The 26,593-nt window shown below is 42.3% G+C and overlaps 2 protein-coding genes and 1 non-coding gene across 5 annotated transcripts in view; all 3 read left to right on the top strand.

The window, feature by feature from the left end:
* Positions 1 to 264: 264 nt before the first annotated feature.
* LOC106606635 (uncharacterized) lies at positions 265 to 12,143 on the top strand. Of its 2 annotated transcripts, none has more exons than XM_045719949.1 (6): positions 265 to 1,181; positions 1,302 to 1,527; positions 5,886 to 5,956; positions 6,504 to 6,836; positions 7,561 to 7,694; positions 9,455 to 12,143. In XM_045719949.1, exons 2-6 carry the CDS (start codon positions 1,427 to 1,429, stop codon positions 9,563 to 9,565), a joined length of 750 nt encoding a protein of 249 aa, XP_045575905.1. In that variant the 5' UTR covers positions 265 to 1,181; positions 1,302 to 1,426; the 3' UTR covers positions 9,566 to 12,143. The 2 variants fall into 2 exon arrangements, with proteins under 2 accessions (XP_045575905.1, XP_014058454.2); XM_014202979.2 differs by having other exon boundaries at positions 954 to 1,181; positions 5,871 to 5,956.
* On the top strand, positions 8,140 to 8,192 carry LOC123743597 (U7 small nuclear RNA). The gene has a single exon (XR_006770453.1). It is a non-coding gene; the product is annotated as a U7 small nuclear RNA (small nuclear RNA).
* A 6,426-nt stretch (positions 12,144 to 18,569) lies between the features above and the next one.
* septin9b (septin-9) overlaps positions 18,570 to 26,593 on the top strand; it is a 125,270-nt gene continuing 117,246 nt past the window's right edge. The window contains exon 1 of one of the 2 annotated variants that reach the window (XM_045719945.1): positions 18,570 to 18,904. In XM_045719945.1, the coding sequence (XP_045575901.1) occupies positions 18,883 to 18,904 (22 nt within the window). In that variant the 5' untranslated portion in view covers positions 18,570 to 18,882. The remainder of the gene's footprint in view (positions 18,905 to 26,593) is intronic. The other variant, XM_045719948.1, reaches the window with a different exon arrangement.

The following is a 26,593-nucleotide window of genomic DNA, read 5'->3' as shown; positions in this document are numbered from 1 at the left end:
GAGCGTGATCACACAGTCGTCCGGAACAGCTGATGCTCTCATGCATGCTTCAGTGTTACTTGCCTCAAAACGAGCATAGAAGTAGTTTAGCTCATCTGGTAGGCTCATGTCACTGGGCAGCTCGTGGCTGTGCTACCCTTTGTAGTCTGTAATGGTTTACAAGCCCTGTCGCATCTGACGAGCATCGGAGCCGGTGTAGTGCGTTTCAATCTTAGTCCTGTATTGACGCTTTACCTGTGCTGGTTTGACGAAGGGCATAGCGGGATTTCTTATATGCTTCCGCTCCTTGTTACCTCATATCTCAGTGATTATGCCTTGCATTATGCCTGGGAAGAAGAATTTGCTCAACTTGCCATTGGCTCGACTTATCCCATGGCCATTGGCTCAACTTATCCAAGGCAAACATGTTGACTAAATCAGCCCACACAGCTACAAGGATGCACTTTCATGCTACGTTTATGACCTCATATTGAAGCTTATAGAGACCCCAACAGATGTGTGGAACAATCATTAAATGATCTACTTTGGTTTAGATACCAGCATCACGAAACCTGTAGTGTTTAAGTTTTATATACGTATTATCAGAACTATTACATTTGTGGTTTCTAACTAAAACAAGAGACTTTGATTTAACTTGAGATGAATGAAATTATAACTTTACATTCTGACCTGGACTTACATTACCAATCATGCTATATTAATTATCCAATCTGCTGGCATGGAATTGTGTGACACTGTATCATATTGCATCTCATAAAGCAAAGAGTTCCAGAGAAGAAGTGCTGATATGAATAAGAATATATGGACAGAACTGCTACTCTTAGACTCTTTGATTGCAAAATTCTGATAACTTTACCAAAATCCCTGGCTTTTACAATATGGCCAATGGAAAATGATGGGGACCCCTGTAAACAACTACCAATGGAGCAAGGCTCAACTTTAGTACATTTCGATAGACATGGGGTGCTGAATGTTTCATTGCTGAATCATAGAGTTCTAATCTGGCTCACTTTCCTCTATCAGTGACCAAGACATCCCATCATAGATCAGAGCTCGCAGGGACACGTCCTGTCAGAGCTCGCAGGAGCAGGGACACGTTCCGTCAGAGCTCGCAGGGACACGTCCCATCAGAGCTCGCAGGAGCAGGGACACGTCCCGTCAGTCATTAAGCATCTCACAAGGTAAGATTTGTCCTCATGAAATTGGAGTTGGGTGAGAAAGAATCCTAAAGATGGTCTAATGGGCATGGTGTGAAGCCACTCTCTTTGTGTCAGTCTGCTAAATCTCCTGATGTCCTCTAGGGAGATTCAGGTCCTGCTGAACAACTTGCAATAGGAGATGAAGTACATGCAGGGGCAGCTCAATACCAGGATATCATCCCTGAGCATCCCCACAACCCTCCCAACAGTCAGCGTCCCTGCGACCAATGCAATGCTCCAACACCATCTCCAATCCCCCCCATGGTGGGACCATCGTGGAATGGTGGAGTGAATACCACATGTGGAGATTTCTACTGCAAGAGAAAGGGTAAGAAAGGGTTTATTTTATGAGTAATGAAATTGCTACTCCCGAGTGGTGCAGCGGTCTAAGGCACTGCATCTCAGTACTAGAGGCGTCACTACAGACACCCTGGTTCGAATCTAGGCTGTATCACAACCGGCCGTGATTGGGAGTCCCATAGGGCAAAGCACAATTGGCCCAGTGCCGTCTGGGTTTGGCCGGTATAGGCCGTCATTGTAAATAAGAATTTGTTCTTAACTGACTTGCCTAGTTAAAGAAAGGTTAAATAAAAATACATAAATGTATTTAGTGGTTGTTCTGTATGGTGACATGAGTGGAGTGGACTGACTTCTCCCACTTGTCACAGATATCCGGAGTAGATGTGGTGGATCGTTCCATAATGACCATCACCGAGGCCAACCCTCAGAGCCAGACTGGCAGCCGGCCGGGGGCTGAGCCTGAGACCCCTGCTGTAGCGCTTCAGAACAGTGGAGGATGGCTCAGCTGGATCTTCAGGAGAGGAAAGGAGATTCATCTATCTGATGAGAAAGACAACTCTGTAAGGAACCTGTTTAAATATTCTATGTAGACACAAAACTGACCCCAAGGCTGAGGTATTCACTTTAAATCATGTCAGTTAAAAATAGTGGCTGATCATTGTATTTTAACTGTGAGAATGGTACTAATCATTTGGAGAATTTGTTGATGTGGTGGTTTACAGAACAAGCCTGTACCGCCTCCTCCCCCGATGGGAATGTATCTGGGGAACTTTGGGTCTTCCCAAAGGGGTGAATCCTTACTCAGGAAAGCAGGTGAATATGGTTTAATTCAAATACTGTGCCAGCCAATCATGGCTTTCTCTGGTGATCTCCTGCCTGCTAACATCTTTCCTCTAGTCTAACAGCAGGTCTATGGGAAAAATATCCCAGGATGCTCTACTCTGATGGGACCACCTCAACACCACCAAGCCAGCTCCCTTGACAGTTCCCTGCCCAACACTCCACCCTCATGGCACAGATGACAGAAATTTGGGCCTGGAACTCTAACCTACTGAGGTATGAATCCTTTAATTGATTTCATAAAATGAGATTTTTACAGTTACATAGCAAATGGCTGAAGTTGCAGCACTATTTTTCATTTTGTCTCACAGGCCATTTGCCCAGAGGGACCATATACACACATGAATATTTCAGACTTTATTGAAAAACGTATCCATCTCTACTTCATGTCTTGATGTTCACATTCATTTAATATACTGTATGTTCTATCATCATTTACAGTTGCTATATGTTACATACTGTGCAGATGTACAATATGTAAATCAATATTTTATTAATATATTTCATGAACATACATTACAAAAAATATAGAAATGCATTTTGAATGTACCACCATATACAGTATTTCAAAATACAACTTTTATGTATGAGACCTGACTTGATATCAGTGATGAACTGTTTTCTAATAGGATATTTTCTGTATCAGGTTTACCTCCAGTGTTTGGCCCAGAAATGTTTCCTTTTGTGTTACCAGCTCTCTGAGGCCTAGCCCTCAAAAATACCCAAATTGTTGGCTTTATGCAGACACCTCTCCTCCCACTAGAGAGCGTTGTTCTCACACCCTGACTTGAGGTTTACCAACAGTAGGTGCTGTGTGCACTGGCTTTAGTTCCAGACCCACTCTCACCTGATTCAATAAGCAGCTGACCAGACCCACTCTCACCTGATTCAATAACCAACTGACCAGACCCACTCTAACCTGATTCAATAAGCAGCTGACCAGACCCACTCTCACCTGACTCAATAAGCAGCTGACCAGACCCACTCTCACCTGACTCAATAAGCAGCTGACCAGACCCACTCTAACCTGATTCAAGAAGCAGCAGACCAGACCCACTCTCACCTGATTTAATAAGCAGCTGACCAGACCCACTCTAACCTGATTCAATAAGCAGCTGACCAGACCCACTCTAACCTGATTCAATAAGCAGCTGACCAGACCCACTCTCACCTGATTCAATAACCAGCTGACCAGACCCACTCTAACCTGATTCAATAAGCAGCTGACCAGACCCACTCTCACCTGACTCAATAAGCAGCTGACCAGACCCACTCTCACCTGACTCAATAAGCAGCTGACCAGACCCACTCTCACCTGACTCAATAAGCAGCTGACCAGACCCACTCTAACCTGATTCAACAAGCAATTGACCATGGTCTTTAATTTAGACCATAATTATTGAATCAGGTGTGTGTATACACACTTCCTCCACAGGGTGTCTTTCTAAGGGAGATGTAATGTTATATAATTTGCTGTTAAATATGTTGTGGTGAGGATATGTTATGTGGTGAACCATTCACCTCTATGTCTGGGACTAGAGGATATGTTATGTGGTGAACCATTCACCTCTATGTCTGGGAGTAGAGGATATGTTATGTGGTGAACCATTCACCTCTATGTCTGGGAGTAGAGGATATATTATGTGGTGAACCATTCACCTCTATGTCTGGGAGTAGAGGATATATTATGTGGTGAACCATTCACCTCTATGTCTGGGAGTAGAGGATATGTTATGTAGTGAACAGTGGTGGAACAAATACCCAAATGTCATACTTGAGTAAAAGTAAAGATACCTTAATAGAAAATGACTCAAGTCAAGGTGAAAACCAACTAGTAAAATACTATTTGAGTAAAAGTCTAAAAGTATTTGGTTGGTTTTAAGTATACTTATTTATCAAAGGTAAATGTAATTGCGAAAATATAAATAATTTCACATTCCTTATATTAAGCAAACCAGACAGCACGATTTAAGTACTTTTGGGTGTCAGGGAAAATGTATGGAGTAAAATGTACATTATTTTCTTTAGGAATGTAGTGAAGTAAAAGTAATACAAAATATAAATAGTAAAGTACAAATACCTAAAAATAACTACTTAAGTAGTGCTTTAAAGTATTTTTATTTAAGTACTTTACACCACTGACTACATAACATATCCTCTAGTCCCAGACATGAAAAGGGTGAATTGTTCCCTACCAGTCGTACTTAAATAAAAATACTTTAAAGTGCTACTTAAGTAGTTTTTGGGGGTACCTGTACTTTGCTTTACTATTTATATTTTTGACTACTTTTACTTCACTACATTCCTTAATAAAATATTGTACTTTTTACTCCATACATTTTCCTTAACACCCAAAAGTACTTGTTACATTTTGTATGCTTAGCAGGACTGGAAAATTGTCAAATTCACACACTTATCAACCGAACATCCCTGGTCATCCCTACTACCTCTGATCTGGCGGACTCACTAAACACAACTGCTTTATTTGTAAGTTATGTCTGAGTGTTGGAGTGTATCCCTGGCTTTCCGTAAATTAAAAAAACAAGAAAATGGTGCCATCTGGTTTGCTTAATATAAGGAATTTGAAATGATTTATACTTTTACTTTTCATACTTAAGTATATTTTACACCAAATACTTTTAGACTTTTACTCAAGTAGTACTTTACTGGGTGACTTTACTGTTACATGAGTCATTTTCTATTAAGGTATCTTTACTTTTACTCAAGTTTGACAGTTGGGTACTTTTTCCACCAGTGTATCTAGTGAACCATTCACCTCTCATGTCTGGGATTAGAGGATATGTTATGTAGTGAACCATTCACCTCTCATGTCTGGGACTAGAGGATATCTTATGTAGTGAACCATTCACCTCTCATGTCTGGGACTAGAGGATATGTTATGTAGTGAACCATTCACCTCTCATGTCTGGGACTAGAGGATATGTTATGTAGTGAAACATTCTGGGAGTAGGGAGTCTAGTGTTACACACATCACCTGATCCCAGGTTGCACATAGAAAGCATCAATAGAGTTAGAAGTCATTATTGTCAAACACTCTGGTTTGTTATATTTACCTGCCTATAGTCTCACTAATAAAGGGTCACAACAGTGTGAACTAACTTTGAAAAGTTGATGGCGTGGTTGTTGTAGCATACTATTCCAGTTGTACTTGAAGTGACTGTCTTTGAATGACAAACCCACAAATGAATGCTCAGAAAATAATTGTGTTTTGTTTTTTAACCTCATTTATCCCTAACCTATGACTCTTTCACACACTGACATCCACAATTGCAACTGAAATAACTTCAGGTCTTGATTCTCTGTATGTTACGACGTCATTTCTTGGTTTAGTAGGCCCTCCTCGTTTTCCAATTGGTGGAGAGATTATACTCTGTTTGTTCAGAACCTAGCAGTAAAGTAGGCCTACCTTGTAGTCCTATTGGTGGAGAGGTTCTAGAGCAGACACCACTGTGCTATAGACACACTGTATATTTCCTGTTATTTGAAGGCTCAGTTAGTTGTGATGTGAAGCTCTTGTTGTTTTAGCACGATGTCTGCACTCTGTCTGTGTTGTGCAATCTTCCTCTGTCTCCTTTGCTGCACTCTGGCTGAGAAAGGTGAGTGGTGTTGATTTTAGTTTTCTATTGGGAGGTGGACATCCTTTTGAGTTCATGGAAAGGGGTGTTTTTTTATTTAACATTTAATCTAGTCAATTTTACATTTAAAATATATTATGTAGAGTCGACTCCTGATAAGTGCACTTTGAATAAGTACAATACAGTTTTCCAGTCACATTTCAATTACATGATTTTTAATAGCTTGCTCCTGATAACTGCATATCTGGCACAACAGTCCCAAGCCATTGCCTTTTCCAGGAGTCCACTGTAATCTAGAGTCCACTGTAATCTATAGAGTCCACTGCAATCTAGAGTTGCAATATCATAAGATGCTGTTTTCAAGTCATTTACTTATCAAGCGTAATATTCAAATGAGAGTAGTATATGGTTCCTTGTATTCATAATCCAAAAATAGACCTAGACTTGTGTGAAACTAGTTTTGGGTAGTGAAGATCTCCTTAACTGGTTGGTATTGGTTTATCCTTAAAACAAAACATCTGACATATATGTTGTGTTTTTCTTCCATTCTCCCATCTGCTCATGAAAGGGAGCAAGGGACTGCTGGTCCGAAAGCAGGAGGGAGACACTATGACCATCCACTGCAGCACCTCTCTGCCAGACCAAGAAAACCTGAGTGTGTACATGCGCCGGACAAAAGAGATTGAAGTCCTCTACTTTTACCAGGCAAGAGAAAAATTAACCCTCCATGAGAGGTTCAAACTCAGATTGATGACTAATGGAAAACTGAACAAAATGGACATCACCATCACAAACCTGACCATAGAGGACTCTGGGGCCTACTGGTGTGTGTATAGTGTTTATAAGTCACCCAAGAATGAGAAGACTGAGGGGGAAGGAGCTGTTTTGCTGGTGGTGAATGGTGAGTGTCTCAGCCAGTCCTGATTCGTTCCCTGACCCTCCATTTGGCACTTACTGCACCCTTCAATGTTCAAGTTTTTTGTGGTCATATGCTCAAGCACAGAGAAATGCTTAGCTTGCTAGCCTTATCCTACAGTGCAGTATTCAATATCAAAATAGTATATCTAATAAGAAATTAAATAGAAAACAACATGAGAAATAAGATAGGGAGCTGGATAAATGGATATGAATGGAAATCAGTAATCCATGAACAGCAGTGTAGTGGTAGTAATACATCTAATACAAAGGGGGATAAGTAGTTGTTAACCATTGACAGTCTTATGGCCAAGGGACAGAAGCTGTTTAGGAGTCTGTTGGTCTGAGCCTTGATGGACCGGTACTGTCTGCCGGACGGCAATTTTTCTGGCCTTTCTCGGACACTGCCTGGCATGTACATCCTGGATCCAGATCTGTACGTTGGAAGCTGCTCCACTGGTTATACCTGTCCAGTTCCTTCAGATCTGCAAATATTGAAGGGTAATGGGGTCAAGAGGAGGGTTAGGGAACGATTCAGGACCATTGTCTTAATGTGATCTCTGAGCGGTGGAGTCTCATAGGAACTAATCCTAACTTGAGCTACAAGGCTGTAACTTCTAAACAAGTTTAGATTGGTCAGTTTGTTTAGTTGTATTGTACTGAACTGAATTGAAAAATGTGTGCTACCCTGGTGTGTTGCTGTACCACAGATGAGGAGTGTGACCAGAATGATTCGTCCTCAGTGCTAGGAATGTCCTGGTATCTGGTCCTGGTCTCAGCTGTCACTGCTGGCTTTGTGCTTCTCCTGAGTCTGCTCATCCTCTTCATCTGGGTCATCCCCAGGGTAAGTACTACAGCAACGTGTGTGTGTGTGTGTGTGTGTGTGTGTGTGTGTGTGTGCCCACATAAAAAAATACTGCAGTTTACTATAGAATACTACAGTAGTTACTATAGAATTCTGTAGTAAACTGTAGTATACTGTACAATACTATACACTGTAGTATCCCTCGATCATGTGTAGTACTTACCATATAATGTTGTAGTATACTGTAAAATACTATAATAAATACTGCAGTATTATCTGAAAAAAACCTGGGTAAATACTACAGTATTGTCTGCAAAAACACTAGACTTTAACGATAGTAAATACTACAGTATTTAATTTGCATATACCCTGCCCATTACCCTCCCCCTATCCACATTTGTGCTAGGTTAGTTCAGAGCTTCTGCTTTTTTCTATATCTTTTCAGACCCCAGTCCTACCTACCTACCTACCTACAGGTTATGGAAAATGTTCTCTTTTAGTATTTCTCCAGTAGGTTTCCTCAAGGAAAAAGCCTCTACTTCTATGTCAAAGATAATAAAACTAAAATACTATAGTTAATACTAGAGTAATATCCGTAATAGCACAACAGTAAATACTACAGTATATTACAGTCCGCAAAAACACGACAGTAAATACTACAGTATACAATCCGCAAGCACACTGCAGTAAATACTACAGTAAATACTACAGTATACACAGTATACATTATATAACTGTATTATATAATACAGTTCATTTACATCATTATTTTTACTATAGTTAACTGTAAATACTAAAGTATACTACAGTAAATACTACTTTAGTACGCAAAACACTACTGTAAATACTACAGTATATTACAGTCCGCAAAAACACTACAGTAAATACTATAGTATAAAATAGTTTTCTTTTACGACAGCATTTATACTATAGTTAACTGTAAATACTACAGTGAATACTACTTTAGTCCACAAAAACACTACAGTGAATACTACAGTATTTATATCACAGTATACTATAGTATTTTTTCATGTGGGTGGGGGTGTTTGTGTGTGTGTGTGTGTGTGTGCCTGTCTGTAGGTGTTTAAGCTTGTGAATCTGTGTGTAGGTGTTTGAGTTTGTGTGTCGGGCGGCAAGATTGCCACCTCAGCACTGTCTCCACTTACTTGTCTTTGGTAGAGAAATGCACAGTTTAACTTCAGCCTTTTGCTTTGACTCATATATGTAAACCTGATGGAATCTGTTGGGGAAGTTGTATTATCAGTACTGTAACAACATATTTGACAGGAAATAGCTCCTTATACTAGACATGTTCCGTGGTATTGTTTAATTTGATCTACATTGATCGTATTTCATGAGTTGTGTTATGAACTGCTTCTGGGGTCTTGCGCAAATTCTGCCCCTGCTTATTCCATCTCATCTTACTTTGTGTGTGTGTACAGTATATATGCAATTTTTTTTACATTTGCAATGTGTTGATGATAATGTTAGTTCAATTAAGTTCAATTCCATAAAAAAGATATTTACTGAAACACAAGACCCACTTCTGATCCCTCCCCCTTCTGAAGACACGGGCGACAGGTAGCCTAGAGGTTAAGAGCGTTGGGCCAGTAACTGAAAGGGTGCTGGTTAGAATCCCCGAGCAGACTAGGTGAAAAATGTGTTGCTGTGCTCTTGAGCAAGGCACTTAACCCTAATTGCTCCTGTAAGTCGCTCTGGAAAAGAGTGTCAGTTAAATGTTGTTAATAACATAGCGTACTAACAGTACCTTATCTGACCAGTATCTCTTGTCTTCCCAGTTAAAGGCATGGCGTGCAACGATTAGACCAACACAGGTCAGGACTAACGATGTCTATGAAGACATGCGCACCACCATCAGACATGCGCACCCCACTCAGATGGGTTATTAGTGATGTTGCACGGCAGCCATCTTTACTTTGGGCACCACCTTCAGACAGGATGTTACAGATGTTGCATGGCAGCCATCTTTACTTTGGGCACGACCTTCAGACAGGTTGTTACTGATGATGCACGGCAGCCATCTTTAATTTGGGTCCAAATGGAGGCTCATGTCAGCTGACTAGGAGACAATTGTGTCAACATACTGCAATACATGATGTCAACGAAGGACTTTGAAAGTTATAATCTCAGGTAGTGTTTAATAGCAAGGGCTTGCATCAATGATGTACACTTATGTCAGTCATTCAACCTCAAGGTAAGCTACCTATATACTGTAGCTACTTAAGTAAGTACACAGCATTGTATGTGACTGACATCACACACTGTAAATAGTTGTTCATACAGAGGTTTTTTATGGTCCTTGACCCTGACACCGCAGGTAGAATTTGAGTCTTGTAATTACAACCACAAATTATCTTGAAACTAGCACTGATTGCTGTGCATGGAATTTCAATGTCTTTAGCTGTACATTCTATTTTTCTTTATAGATTGACAATATCTCTTTTAACCACTTTTAAATGTTGAATTGATTCTCTATTGTATATATTATTTTACATATTTGATGGGATTGGGCCTATGCCTATTTTTCAGGCACCAGGCAACTTTTACTGCTATTTTATTGTAATACTTTTGCATTCTTTAGTTCCTGTACCACTCATGTTGTTCCTGTAATGATAGTCTACAAAAAAAATGATAAATGAGTCATAAGACTAACAGTTCCATTTCTGTGGTCATTGTGGCTTCTCATGTTTTTCACGACAGTTTTGTGATGTTTGCATTTTAAGAACTCACATCAGCAGGGCTCGTCTGTCTAAAGGAAAACGACTGTATTTTTTATATTTGCTGGACAGGCTGGGGTTGGTCGGTCCGGTAATGATGTCACCTTACAGCACTTACTGTATGGCCCACTAGCTAGCTGGGATCTAATCACAGGTCTACCACTTTACTAAATACTGTTTTTCCCTTCCATTTACTCCTGTCTCTCTCATTATATCACAAAAATACGAAAAGGAGTGGAATCCCACTCTCCTTAAAAAAACTGTATTCTGAAAGCCTGGATGACAATCAGTCAATAAGTCCACCTACTGACTCATTAACACAAATGTTATACTGCATTACGATTATACTAATGTGTGTTAATGCAGAATAATTTTCCAGTGGAGTGTCATTCTACAACAACTTAATAGCTGAGTTCAGGGTTTCCAATAGAGCAGTGGTCCTCAACCCCTGGTCTGTGGACCACCACTGTTCCCTGAGATGTTAGTGACTGGTCCCTCAGATGGTTGCCTAACACAAATTAAGTTTGTCCTAGTCTATGTTAATCAAAGCATCCTTGGAGGAGGATGGGGAGGGGGAGAGGCGCCATTGCTTGCTCAGTCTCTGAGACAAAAAGGTTAAGAATCGTTACATCTAGAGACTTGTTACATCTAAAGCCTTGCAAGGCAGTTTTTCCATGAGTCAAAAGGCAAGGGCCTAAATGTCACACTGTTTGTCACTAAAGCATGCACAGTGGAGGTGCATGTTGTTTTCATTGTACACATCACGTACGTGTGGTGAAAGTTTGGTTGAAGCTGTGACTTTCTTCTCCCGCTGTGGACGGGAGAAGTGTTGAAGTGTTTTTATACAGTGCAGCAAGTGTACCGTGTATGTACAGAGGTGTGTGTGTGTGTCTGTGTGATGGTAGTGGTATGTGTGTGTTTGTGTGCGCATGGAGATGGCATAGAGACGAGACTAAGAGACTTCCTGCCTTTGTGCACGTGTGTTGGTGCAGCGGGTGGTCGAAACTGCAAGCAGAGCGAAAGTCAAGACCCCCGTTTACAGGAATACAACATGGGTTACGCTTGCTTACCCACACGACCATGATGTTGACTAACTTGATTAAAGGTCAATAGTCATAACCTTCACCACAAACTGGCCAAGTAACTTTTTCACTCAGTCCCTGCTGATGTTTACAGTGATTTCAATCCATCATATTTCTCAGGACATTTTCACATACTTCAATTTCTGAAAAAACAAACATTCTTTATATTATGTGTTACACTCACAGCCAGTCATTTCCTGTTTAGCTGTAACATTGCTGATTCTGAAGTATGGGCCTGTACGTAAATTCAAAAGAAGTTCCATATGACGTCAATCACTTTCTGACTGCACTCCTTTAATTTGTTTGCACATAGAGTAAGGGCTCAGAAAGTGACTTTTTCGACCTGAATGCCAAAACATTCAAAGTTGACCCATTTTGCATTCCCCACCCTACCATGAGACATCCATGTCTTCATCACTGTACTGTTGAGTTTGATATAATTTGAAAGCTTACAAACAGGCTTGTCAAACTGTAAAAAATGGGTCAACTTTGAGCACCTCTATCCTGAATGTTTTGGCATTCAGGTCCAAACTGTCACTTTCTGACCACTTCCACCATGGCCAAACATGTATGAAACGATGTGTTCAAATCCAAAGGGGTGCAGACACAAAGTGATTAAAATCATATGGACCGACCCAGAAGACATTCTCACGAGGAAAAAACAAGAATGTATGTACTGTGTAAGTGCTCTGTCGAGAGATTTTGTGACAGCTCATTGTGTAAACGTTGTTTCAACGAGTGTCACGACTTTTCATTTTCCATTGGTTTTGTCTGTTACCCACACACCTGGTTTTCATTTCCCAATTACTGGTCATGTATTTAACCCTCTGTTTCCCCCATGTCTTTGTGTGTGTTTGTTTATTGTTAAGGTCGGTACGTTTCTGGCTGGTTTGTTCCGGGTGCTGTGTTCACCCGTGTTGTATGGCAACCATTATTGTTCGCACATTGGTTTGTTACTTTGTGCTATTTTCTCTAGTAAAGTGCGTTGTTCACTCATCTCTGCTCTCCTGCGCCTGACTTCATGCACCAGCTACACCCACCACCTGACAACGTGGCTGCAGCACCCACAACATTACACCTACTTTTTTGTGATGTCTCACAGAACCTCAACCCTGGACTGATGGAAGAAAAGTCCCAAAAATTCCTCAATGTAAAGTACTCCTCAAATTAAAGTACTTTACATTATTATTACTGTAGTTGTCCTCCAATGAGTCAAGATGACCTTCAATGATTCATTCAGATATCTGGTCTGGGTCTCAACATGGCCATTATGTAACGTTTTTCTCCTTGCCCTGTCAATTGGCTCTCTTAGGGTCCACATTGAACTGGCACATCACGAATGAATTGCTTGCCTGACAACACTAGTCAGTTGATGTGTCAGTCCAACACTGAAAGGGGGAAGGCTGAGCTGAACTACTGTATACTGAACAAAAATATAAACGCAACATGTAAAGTGTTGGTCCTGTTTTTCATGAGCTGCAATTAAAAATGAGTATTTCTGTCTGTAGTAAAGCCCTTTTGTGAGGAAAAACTCATTCTGATTGACTGGGCCTGGCTCCCCAGTGGGTGGGCCTATGCCCTCCCATGCCCACTCATGGCTGCACCCCTGCCCAGTCATGTGAAATCCATAGATTCGGGCATTATTTATTTATATTTATTTAAATTGACTGATTTACTTATATGAACTGTAACTCAGTAACATCTTTGAAATTAGTGCATGTTGCGTCATATTTTGCATCAGTATACATGGGGCTGCATCTGACTGAGAGGATGTGGTTATAACAGCCTACATTATCTCTGGTGTGATCATACCAGTTTCATACTAGATGCAGTAACCTACATACAGTAATTTCAAAACATAGATGAGAAAGAATTGATAGGATTATCAGTTACGTTTGCAACTGATTGTTTTGTTTTGTATTAAAAGTACTGATCATGGGTGAGCAGGCAGGTCACCCGTGATACAAGTAAGTATTCAAAGTCCATCTATGTCTGAGGACTTCCGGAGCGGAGTATGTGAGCGGAGCAGAGCGAGGAGCTGAGCGTGGAGCGTGGAGCGACTTTCCCAAAGGCTGGAGCATCGGTCTTCTCGCTGCTCCAATTTCACTCCAGTAGCGCTCACTTCACGAGCTCAGGGCATGCATTTGTAGTACTTGTGTGCTGCTTTAGCTCCTTGCTTTAGCGACTGTCATCTACTATGCTACATTTTTCATAAAGGAACGAGGTGGGTAGCTAGCTAAGTGTGTCATTGTAGCAAAGCATTTACAAACAACAAAATCACATCTCTTAAAGGTTACGTCCATTTTTGTTCTATGATCTATAAAATTCAAAAGGCATGGCACATCTGAGCAATCTTTTTGGCAGGTGCACGGTAACATTTGAATAAAATGAGAAAAAGAAGAAACCCGCACACCGCTCTTGATGTTATCACTGTTCTTTAATAAGCTTTATGTATCGGCCACACGGCCTTAAACTTAAGCACGCTTTCTCAAAACACTGTTTCAGGCCTAGAAACCCAACAAAGAACTGGTACCCATTTTAAGCCCAAAAGCAAATTCTGTCCTATAGTTAACAACTCGATTAATACCTATTGTAGACTGGTCGAACAAGAAGCCATGTCAGTATATAGGAGAAAAACAAACCACATTCAGAAGAACCTCACCAGGACAGAAGAACAGGCACTTAATGAACTAATGAAAGATTCATCTTTGGTTATCAAACCTGCAGACAAGGGGGTTATTTTAGACTGAAAAATACAAAGAGATTCAGAGACAACTCAGTAATGAACGTTTCTATAGAAAATGGATTGTTGATCCCACACAGGTGTTCCAATGGGAGATACACTCTAATCTGGAGCCTTATTAAATAACCTTATCTCAAAACCTGAATATGAATACCTTTGCTGCAAATGTGCCATATGTCCATGCCTGTACATTTTGGCGAAATTACACAAACCTAAAACAAGTTAATTATCCAGGCAGACCAGCGGTTGCAAGAATAGGCTCAATGCAAGAGACATTGTCGACCACAAAAGTGGCCCGAAGGGTGTTTAGCATCCCCATTGGCTCTGCAAGCGCCGAGAGGGTATTCTCCGCTGCTGGCCTGCTCTCTAAGCGCTGAGAGGGTATTCTCCGCTGCTGGCCTGCTCTCCAAGCGCTGAGAGGGTATTCTCCGCTGCTGGCCTGCTCTCCAAGCGCTGAGAGGGTATTCTCCGCTGCTGGCCTGCTCTCCAGACACCATCACAAGAGCCTGAAGCCACAGACTGGCAAAACTCATGTTTCTAAAAATGAATTCAAAGGCACTGTAGATGGAGCGTAATAAGGCATATTTCGTTTATTTTGTATTTGATTCTTAGTAAGTCATGTGTGCAATTTGTAGACTATAATGATTTAATACAAATAAATGTTGTTTAAAGCCTGAGTGCTTAATGTCACTGCCAGCCTAATGTGTATCACTCGCGAGTGCTTCACAATTTGTTTATTTATAGGCTATAGCCTTGACATAATTTAAATAATATAGCCCAAGTAATTCATTTTCGTTCCCTGTCTGGATTTTGACCTATTTAGTGTTTACTGTATATGCTGTTGATATGACATGCAGCCTAATTGAAATGATGAGCGCTTCTTATAGTCACGTTTTACAGTTGTTAATTAAAAAACTTTTCATTCAAATCATATGGTTTGGTTTCAATACTAAAAAAAACAAATGGTAGGTCCAGGTAGTCACGAAAATAGATGGTTGTTGTGATTTTAATGAATGGAGCGAATTTGGAGCGGTAGTTTTTTATTCTTTGAGCGAGGAGTGTTTTTTAGTGGCGCGGTTGTAAAGGACATTGAGTGATGAGCGGGATTTCAGAACGCTCAACTCCGCTCACATAATCTAGTCGGGAGATGACGTTTAAACCAGCCACTAGGGGCAATTATGAGTAGTGTTACCTTCAAGTAGGTTCTGTTTTTGCTAGGGTGTTGTGGATGCATGTTCGAATCCAGCGACAGAAAGTTGTTTTTGATATTTTGGGTTTAAGCCTATCCCAAACCTTAACTCTTACCTTAACCATTCGGCGTTAATGCCCAACCTTAAGAATTCAGAGTTAATGCCTAAACTTAACCCTAACTGAAAAAATTCGGAGTTAATGTCTAAACTTTTATTGTACTCTTTTAAATGTATTTTTGGTGGGTAGATCAGCTTTAATATTCTGAATAGGTTGTATATATAAAGTACCAGTCAAAAGTTTGGACACAGCTACTCATTCAAGTGTTTTTATTTATTTGTACTATGTTCTATCTTGTAGAATAGTGAAGACATCAAAACTATGAAATAACACACATGGAATAATGTAGTAACCAAAAAAGTGTTATACATATCAAAATATATTTTATATTTGAGGTTGTTCAAAGTAAACACCCTTTGCCTTGATGACAGCGTTCCACACGCTTGGCATTCTCTCAACCAGCTTCACCTGGAATTATTTTCCAACACTCTTGAAGGAGTACCTACATATGCTGAGCACTTATTGGCTGCTTTTCCTTCACTCTGTGCTCTAACTCATCCCAAACCATCTCAATTGGGTTGAGGTCAGGTGATTGTGGAGGCCAGGTCATCTGATGCAGCACTCCATCACTCCCCTTCTTGGTCAAATAGCCCTTACACAGCCTGGAGATGTGTTGGGTCATTGACCAATGAAAACAAATTATAGTCCCACTAAGCGCAAACCAGATGGGATGGCGTATCGCTTCAGAATGATGTGGTAGCCATGCTGGTTAAGTGTGCCTTGAATTCTAAATAAATCACTGACCTAAATCACACCTCCTCCTCCATGCTTCACCGTGGGAACCACACATGCAGAGATCATCTGTTCATCTACATCCGTTCATCCATTCACCTCTCACAAAGACACGGAGGTTGGAACCAAAAATCTCAAATTTGGACTCATCAGACCAAAGGACAGATTTCCACCGGTCTAATGTCCATTGCTCCTGTTTCTTGGCCCAAGCAAGTCTCTTATTCTTATTAGTGTCCTTTAGTAGTGGTTTCTTTGCAGCAATTCGACCATGAAGGCCTGATTCATGCAGTCTCCACTGAACAGTTGATATTGAGATGTGTCTGTTACTTGAACGATGTCAAGCATTCATTTGGGATGCAATTTCTGAGGCTGGTAACTCCAATGAACTTATCCTCTGCAGAAGAGGTCACTCCTGGTCTTCCTTTCCTGTGGTGGTCCTTATGAGAGACAGTTTCATCATAGTGCTTCATGGTTTTGCGACTGCACTTGAAGAAAATGTGAAAGTTCTTGACATTTTCTGGGTTGACTGACCTTCATGTCTTAAAGTAATGATGTACTGTCGTTTCTCTTTGCTTATTTGAGCTCTTCTTGCCATAATATGGACTTGGTCTTTTACCAAATAGGGCTATAATCTGCATACCACCCCTACCTTGTCACAACACAACGGATTGGCTCAAACGAATTAAGGAGGAAATAAATTCCACAAATTAACTTTTAACAAGGTACACCTGTTAATTGAAATGCATTCCAGGTGACTACCTCATGAAGCTGGTTGAGAGAATGCCAAGAGCATGCAAAGCTGTCATCAAGGCAAAGAGTGGCTACTTTGAAGAATCTCAAATATAAAATATATTTTGATTTGTTTAAGACTGTTTTGGTTTACTATATGATTCCATTGTGTTATTTCATAGTTTTCATGTCTTCACTATTATTCTACAATGTAGAAAATAGTAAAAATAAAGAAAAACCCTTGAATGAGTAGGTGTGTCCAAACTTTTGACTGGTACTGTAGATTTTTTTTTAATCAATTAGTATATTTGAGTTTAACCATAATGTTTGTTGTAATATTTGTTCTGTTTTTTTCCTGATGGATTAAAGTGAAATTGCAACAAACTTTGTATGGTTTATTTTAAAAATAGCCATATTCTGGAGTTTATTTCATTTTAAAATAACTGAAATTGAGAGGTTGTAATCTGAATAAAGGTAAAAAGGCCATTCTTGAACATGAGGTGAGACATTCTTACTAATCTGCTAGAGAACTAGTTCGGATTTAAGTATAACTTTTGTATGACTGAAGCCTTTAGTGAGATGTCTAAACTTAACATTAAACACCAAATATGGTGTTTTGAACAACTTCAAAATTTGACGTTTGAGAAACATGGATGAATGTCTAATTCTGACATGAGACTGTGAGAGCTTGTAGGGGTGATACAGCTGCCCAGAGGGCAACACCTCAGGTCAGCAGGCTGACACAATACTGGTGCACTGGTCGCAATGTTAGCTACCGCCGGCGACATCGTGATACAGTTGCCCAGTGGGAAGCACCTCAGCCAGGTCAGAGGCACATACTCCCACTCCTTTCGACACACCCAGTAACCTATACGAAGGTCGCCATATTGGACAGCAGCTACACATACTTGCTTCTCATTTTTACATTTTTTAAATACATTTTTTTTGTACATACTTGCTTCTATTCACCTAGGTTTTAGAAGAAGTACACAGGATGTAAAATGTTTGTCCTTCAAGAAACGTCCACAAGAGGTCTCCTCAGATCAGAATAGCAGCACATTGTATGAGGTCGAGGATAATCATTTTCATCAAGTCTTATTTGCATGTTTGAATGACACTGACAGTTGTACACTTTGATATGACTGACATAACAGAATGGTTGAATGAGCAACTGGCTGCATCCTTCATTAATCACCTGTTCATTGGTTATTTTCACACATCTGTTGTAGCATAAGCACTAGAATTTTGACTTCAGCAAAACGTCTTTGCCGAAGTCTTTTCATACTAAAGTGATACTGTACATGAAAAGGATATTACAACTGTAGCCTATTTACAATCAAACACTGATGTGGATTCTTATTTTAAAGTGAGTAATGATCCACCCTACTGCCATAAGCAATTGTTTGTTGACATGCTGTGATTTCTAAATGTATATTTTCTCAATGGGTTAGCCCACAGTGTCATCACCGTGAACTTTGACATAACTTCCTCTGATTACTGTGTACAGTATATTGCTCCAAGTCCCGCCTTCAGATTGGGCGTGCGTTGGTAGCGCAGGTGTGATTGTATCCATTCTACTTATCTAGAGATAGCCTGGCCTTGAGGTTAACTCCCTGTTGTCCGCGTTCGATCCTGATAAATTAAATAATTCACTAATTTACTTCAAGTCCACGAAGTTGCGGTTCCCCTGATTTTCCCCGCAGCCAGGTGTGTTCGGAAAGTTTAACGTTCCAGGATACCTGAAAGTATAACTTTCCGAGATACCTGTGAAACTACGGTTTTAAATGAGGATCTGATTGCCACGGACAACATCGAACACGTCGGAGACATTGCCTGACTAAAATAACAACTCATATCGAGGCTTAAAGCAAGTCGTTTCTGTACGAAGGATCATCATGAAGAAATCAGGATATTCAGGTAGGTGTGCCATTTGATGGAATATTTATTATGGATACTCCTGTTGTTGTTATTACTTTGCTGTAATGTTATTCTAACACTTTACATTGTTATTTTACAGTTGTCCATCTAAATGTGCACAGTATCAGCTTCAATTATGTAACTTTAGGTTACTTGTAAATATGTAACTTTAGGTTACGTGTACGCGCGTGCGCGTAGGTTATCTGTGTTGAGGGAAAGTGAACGTGCCCCAGAGAGATACATGTACATGGGCATGCGATAATGATTTATTTTCCTGTACTCTAAAGGTCAGTTATGATTGCCACCATGATCCCTGACTGAGTCACTAAGCTCCAACCACTTCACAGTATCCCACCATCCCACCTTAACTGTCTAACTGTTGAGTGATATACTGTTTCAACACATCTTGCTGTTCTGTTGATTGTGATGAGTTATTATATATTATAAACTGTGTGATTCGAGCCCTGAAATTCGATTGGTATGACAAACATTTATTTTTACTGCTGTAATTACGTTGGTAACCAGTTTATAACAGCAATCAGGCACCTCGGGGGTTTGTGGGATATTATGGCCAATATACCACGGCTAAGGGCTGTTTTTAAGCACGACGCGACGTGGAGTGCCTGGATACAGCCCTTAGCCGTGGTATATTGGCCATATACCACAAACCCCGAGGTGCCTTATTACTTAAAGGTAGTTGATCATCAAGTTACCCTTGTTGTCAATTTCTCCTTTCAAAGAGCCACACATGGAGCCAGGCATGGCAATTTCTATTAGTCTTTGACTAAACAATGTCTGACTATTGACAATAGTTAAGTCTGACTGTATTCTTGCTGTCAAATAATTCACAAGATGTTTGAAAACTTTGTCTGGGATGGCAAAGTACTAACAAGAGCCGTTAGTGAACCCACCTGACCGCTAATCTGTTGGTATAATGAGAGGTGCTTCTCAAGGTCTGGAGGTCACACAATGGCCAAAGATACTTCATGAAAAGCTCAAGAAGAATATGATGTTTACTTGCAGTATGGTCTCTGTGTATCATTCTATGTAGATTAGAGATGAATAATACATTAATGTGGTAGAGTGTGTTTCCATTTGAGATAATGTTGTCTCTTGACAGTTTGGTTCCAAATACAGTTGATTGACAGGTTGATGGTCCTCTCACCACTGCTTCCTCTCCACTGCCCTGCAGCAAGACAAGGTTTATGTCCTACAACACTATATTTTTGTTTCGCCAATGGACGGATGTGTACATGTCATCTTCTCCATGTACTTACTATGACTGTGATATGTGGTCGTCCCAACTAGCGATCTTAATATGAACGCATTAACTGTAAGTCACTCTGGACAAGAGTGTCTGCTAAATGAATAAAATGTCAAATGTAAATGTAATGTGGTCTACAATACACAGCCCTCATCAGATGACTTAATATCTGGTCTATAGGGGATGATGATTGGCTAACAGATCGTCTGCTCTGGTCCTAAATGTCTGCCGTCAGAATGTGTGCCAGTGAGGTGCCATACATGGGTGGTGGATTAGGAAAGTTACTCTCGAAGAGCCTTGGAGACAAGGTGTTATATCCATCCATCCATCTGTCTATGATACTCGGCATGGAGACAAGGTGTTATATCCATCCATCCATCCATCCATCCATCCATCCATCCATCCATCCATCCATCCATCTGTCTATGATACTCAGCATGGAGACAAGGTGTTATATTCATCTATCCCTCCCTCCCTCCCTCCCTCCCTCCCTCCCTCCCTCCCTCCCTCCCTCCCTCCCTCCCTCCCTCCCTCCCTCCCTCCCTCCCTCCATCCATCCATCCATCCATAATACTCAGCATGGAGACGAGGTGTTATATTCATTCATCCATCCATCCATCCATAATACTCAGCATGGAGACAAGGTGTTATATTCATTCACCCATCCATCCATCCATCCATCCATCCATCCATAATACTCAGCATGGAGACAAGGTGTTATATTCATTCATCCATCCATGATACTCAGCATGGAGACGAGGTGTTATATTCATTCATCCATCCAGCCATCCATCCATAATACTCAGCATGGAGACAAGGTGTTATATTCATTCATCCATCCATGATACTCAGCATGGAGACGAGGTGTTATATTCATTCATCCATCCATGATACTCAGCATGGAGACGAGGTGTTATATTCATTCATCCATCCATTCATCCATCCATTGTCTCCATACTCAGCATGGAGACAAGGTGTTATATTCATCCATCCATCCATCCATCCATCCATCCATCCATGATAATCAGCATCGAGACAAGGTGTTATATCATCCATCCATCCATCCATCCATCCATCCATGATACTCAGCATGGAGACGAGGTGTTATATTCATCCATCCGTGATACTCAGCATGGAGACGAGGTGTTATATTCATTCATCCATCTGTCTATGATACTCAGCATGGAGACAATGTGTTATATCATTCCATCCATCTGTCTATGATACTCAGCATGGAGACAATGTGTTATATCATTCCATCCATCCATCCATCCATCCATCCATCCATCCATGATAATCAGCATCGAGACAAGGTGTTATATCCATCCATCCATCCATCCATCCATCCATCCATCCATGATACTCAGCATGGAGACGAGGTGTTATATTCATCCATCCGTGATACTCAGCATGGAGACGAGGTGTTATATTCATTCATCCATCTGTCTATGATACTCAGCATGGAGACAATGTGTTATATCATTCCATCCATCTGTCTATGATACTCAGCATGGAGACAATGTGTTATATCATTCCATCCATCTGTCTATGATACTCAGCATGGAGACAATGTGTTATATCCATCCATCCATCCATCCATCCATCCATCCCTCCATCCATCCATGATACTCAGCATGGAGAAAAGGTGCTGTATTCATCCATCAATCCATCCATCCATCCATCCATGATACTCAGCATGGAGAAAAGGTGTTGTATTCATCCATCAATCCATCCATCCATCCATCCATGATACTCAGCATGGAGAAAAGGTGTTGTATCCATCCATCCATAATACTCAGCATGGCTGGTCATTCTCCCTGTGTTGTCTCTCTCCCCTCCTGACTATGTTTAACCTCCATGTGTGAACACCTGCTGTAGCCTGTATCTGTACGTAGCCTGTATCCAGCATCACGTTTCACCCTTAATGGTGGTTCACTCACTCACCCACTCTTTCACCCTTAACAGTTTCTCAGTCACTCACCCACTCTTTCACTCTTAATGGTGTCTCACTCACTCACCCACTCCTAGAACACACTCTATTTGCTTTAACCTACAACTTCCTTTCTCTGAGACTGCACCCCAAATGGCACCCTATTCCCTATATAGTGCACTACTTTTGACAGGGGCCCATAGGGGCCAGGCCATTTGGGGCGCAACCTGAGTCTCCACAGTCTCTAACCCTAAGCCCTTGGCTCTGTGCTGCTCTGTGTAGTGTACACAACCCATTCCTATTGAATGTCTCCTTTCCCAACAACTCCCTTCCCACAGTTTGCATCGGAGCAGGGAGTGCATGTCTGGTCATGCCGTCGTCATCTGTCCTGTTTGTCTCCCGCCGGAACGTGTGCGGAGCTGCTGTCACATTCTGGGCATATTTGTTCAGCTCTGGAGACAGGATATTGACTAATAACAAAGACCATGGTGGGGGTGTTTGGAGAAGGTCGTCTTCATGATCAGTGTGGGGGTGTTTGGAGAAGGTTGTCTTCATGATCAGTGTGGGGGTGTTTGGAGAAGGTTGTCTTCATGATCAGTGTGGGGGTGTTTGGAGAAGGTCGTCTTCATGATCAGTGTGGGGGTGTTTGAAGAAGGTTGTCTTCATGATCAGTGTGGGGGTGTTTGGAGAAGGTCGTCTTCATGATCAGTGTGGGGGTGTTTGGAGAAGGTCGTCTTCATGATCAGTGTGGGGGTGCTTTGAGAAGGTTGTCTTCATGATCAGTGTGGGGGTGCTTGGAGAAGGTTGTCTTCATGATCAGTGTGGGGGTGTTTGGAGAAGGTTGTCTTCATGATCAGTGTGGGGGTGCTTGGAGAAGGTCGTCTTCATGATCAGTGTGGGGGTGTTTGGAGAAGGTTGTCTTCATGATCAGTGTGGGGGTGTTTGGAGAAGGTCGTCTTCATGATCAGTGTGGGGGTGCTTGGAGAAGGTCGTCTTCATGATCAGTGTGGGGGTGCTTGGAGAAGGTCGTCTTCATGATCAGTGTGGGGGTGTTTGGAGAAGGTCGTCTTCATGATCAGTGTGGGGGTGCTTTGAGAAGGTTGTCTTCATGATCAGTGTGGGGGTGCTTGGAGAAGGTTGTCTTCATGATCAGTGTGGGGGTGTTTGGAGAAGGTTGTCTTCATGATCAGTGTGGGGGTGCTTGGAGAAGGTCGTCTTCATGATCAGTGTGGGGGTGTTTGGAGAAGGTCGTCTTCATGATCAGTGTGGGGGTGCTTGGAGAAGGTCGTCTTCATGATCAGTGTGGGGGTGTTTGGAGTGGGCTACCATCAGACATGGGGGATTTGACATCAGAACTGAAACTGTGTGTGGAGATACTGTACAGGGATATGGGTCTGTGTGGGGATGGGATATAGATGGCGTGTGTGTGTGTCTGCATACTGAATACACACACACTGTGAGCTGTATGTTTCTCTCAGTATTATTTTACAGTATTTTAGAATGTGTGTGTATGTGAGAGAGTGCAATGTGCATGTTTGTCTGACTGCATTCATCATAGACTGTAAATTAGGGTGTTCACTTCACACATGCTAGTGTCAATGTGTGAGTGTCTGGCCCTGGTAGCTGAGCCCTGTATGTGGAGCTGCTCTCTGCCTTGTACGCCACTCCCTCAGCCTGGCGGATCAATCAGTAACCTGCACATGAATAACAACCACACAAAGAAGAGGCTAGGACACACATACACACACGCGCACACATGCACGCACACCCACACACACACAGGCTCATAATTTACAGAGCCCACAGCACTGATTTACTCATAATAGGGTATCGCTGGGTCTGGTATGCACTTTCAAGTCCAACCCCACACACACTACTACTACCTCTCTGACTTATTGCAAGCACCGCTCTGCATTATGGCTTTTAACATTGTTTAGACAGGCTTTGATTTGCTGTGTGTAAAGGTATTGTTAGATGGAACTTGAAAGTCAACCTATAAACTCTGTTGAGACACACTATTTGCCCTGTCATCTTGTCAAGTATGCCTAGGATGTCCAAACCATCAATTTTTGTGTGAGAGAGGCCTGTGTGAGAGAGGCTTGTGCTTTAATGGATTGTAGGTACTGTATGTGCCAGTGTCCTTTATCTTTAAGAGTTGGGGGGGATTTTAGGACTCCTTTAGGTATAAAAAATAAAAAATCGTTTGGCCTTGTCATGATCGTCGTTGTAAGCATACTCAGACCAAAGCGCAGCGTGAAATCGGTTCGACATCTTTTTTTATTATGTGAACCGCACAAAAAACAATAAAGAATACACGACCAGTGAAGTTCATGCAGTGCTCACAGGCAACTACACAGAAACAAGATCCCACAAAACACAGTGGGGAAATGGCTGCCTAAATATGATCCCCAATCAGAGACAACGATAAACAGCTGCCTCTGATTGGGAACCATACCAGGCCAACATAGAAACAAAACACCTAGATAGGAACACCCCTCCTAGTCACACCCTGACCTAACCAAAATAGAGAATTAAAAAGGCTCTCTATGGTCAGGGCGTGACAGTACCCCCCCCCCCGTGTCGGTGGTGGCTCCGGTGCGGGTCTTTCCCCCCGCCCAGACCACGGGTCCAGCCAGGAAGCCGGGTAGAACGCCGTGCCCGGACTGGACCTCGGCGCAGAGGAGGGCCCCGGCCATGGAGCTGGGTTGAACGCCGCACCCGGACTGGGCACCGGCGCCGAGGAAGGCTCCGTCCTTGGAGCGGGACTGGACGCCGTGCCTAGACTGGGCACCGGCGCAGAGGAAGGCTCTGGCCTTGGAGCGGGACTGGACGCCGTGCCTGGACTGAGCACCGGCGCAGAGGAAAGCTCCGGCCCTGGAGCTGGACGTCCTGGACCGTGGACCGTTGCAGGAGGTTCCGGACTGTAGACCGTCGTAGGAGGTTCCGGACTGTGGACCGTCGCAGGAGGTTCCGGACTGTGGACGTCGCAGGAGGTTCCGGACTGTGGACCGTCGCAGGAGGTTCCGGACTGTGGACCGTCGCAGGAGGTTCCGGACTGGGGACCATCGCCGGAAGCCTGGTGTGTGGAGCCGGCACAGGTGGCACCGGACTGGTGACACGCACTTCAGGGCAAGTGCGAGGAGCAGGCACAGGACGTACCGGACTGGGGGGACGTACTGGAGACCTGGTGCGTGAAGCTGGCACAACTGGTACCGAACAGATGACAACCACCGCACGGTGAGTGCGGGGAGCTAGCACAGGACGTACTGGGCTGTGGAGGCGCACTGGAGACCTGGTGCGTAGAGCCGGCACAAATTGTACCGGAACGATGACACACTTCGTATGGCGAGTGCGGGGAGCTGGCACAGGACGTACTGGCCTGTGGAGGCGTACTGGAGACCTGGTGCGTGGAGCCGGCACAGTTTTAACCAGACATCCTCCCAAGTCCAGAATGTCCTCAGGACAAGTACGGAGAGCTGACTCAGGTGGCAGCAAACTGATGACACGCTCCTTAGGGCGAATGTCGTGCATCATACACCAACACAACAACTCTCTCATTTCTCTCTCCTCCAGTTTCTCCATCAACTCACTGACGGTCTCTGATTCTCTCCGTTCACTCTCCTCCAGTTTCTCCCCCTTCTCCCAGACTGGCTCTGGTTCACTCCTCGGCTCCGCCGACCGCCCCGTGTGCCCCCCCCCCCCCAAATTGTTTTGTTTCGGGCTCTCTTTTGAGCTTTCGTGTCCTGACATGATTTCCTCCCAAGTCCAGGATGTCTTCTCCTCCTTTATCTCCTCCCAAGCCCAGGATACCTTCTCCTCCCGGGCACGCTGCTTGGTCCTGTTGTGGTGGGATCTTCTGTCATGATCGTCGTTGTAAGTATACTCAGACCAAAGCGCAGCGTGAAATCGGTTCAACATCTTTTTTTATTATGTGAACCGCACAAAAAACAATAAAGAATTCACAACCAGTGAAGTTCATGCAGTGCTCACAGGCAACTACACAGAAACAAAGTCCCACAAAACACAGTGGGGAAATGGCTACCTAAATATGATCCCAAATCAGAGACAACGACAAACAGCTGCCTCTGATTGGGAACCATACCAGGCCAACAGAAACAAAACGCCTAGATAGGAACACCCCCCCTAGTCACACCCCGACCTAACCAAAATAGAGAATAAAAATGGTTCTCTATGGTCACGGCGTGACATTCCTGCTATTAGCCAATAGAAACGCATTGAATAACAGATTCAGACATGGAACAACAGATAGTCAAAAAATAAATCAATCAGGAAATGATTTATTTATATTTTTTATCTATATTTTACAACCAAACTACTTCCATATATAGACTACCGGTCAAAAGTGTGCAAAGCTGTCATCAAGGCGGCTATTTGTAGAATCTCAAATATATAATACATATGGATTTGTTTAACACTTTCTTGGTTACTACATGATTCCATATGTGTTATTTCATAGTTCTGATGTCTTCACTAT

Source organism: Salmo salar, chromosome ssa06, assembly GCF_905237065.1.
Source record: "Salmo salar chromosome ssa06, Ssal_v3.1, whole genome shotgun sequence".
NCBI classification, from domain to species: Eukaryota; Metazoa; Chordata; class Actinopteri; order Salmoniformes; family Salmonidae; genus Salmo; species Salmo salar.
Note: the sequence above shows the minus strand (reverse complement) of the source record. Positions and strands in the feature narration are given on the sequence as shown.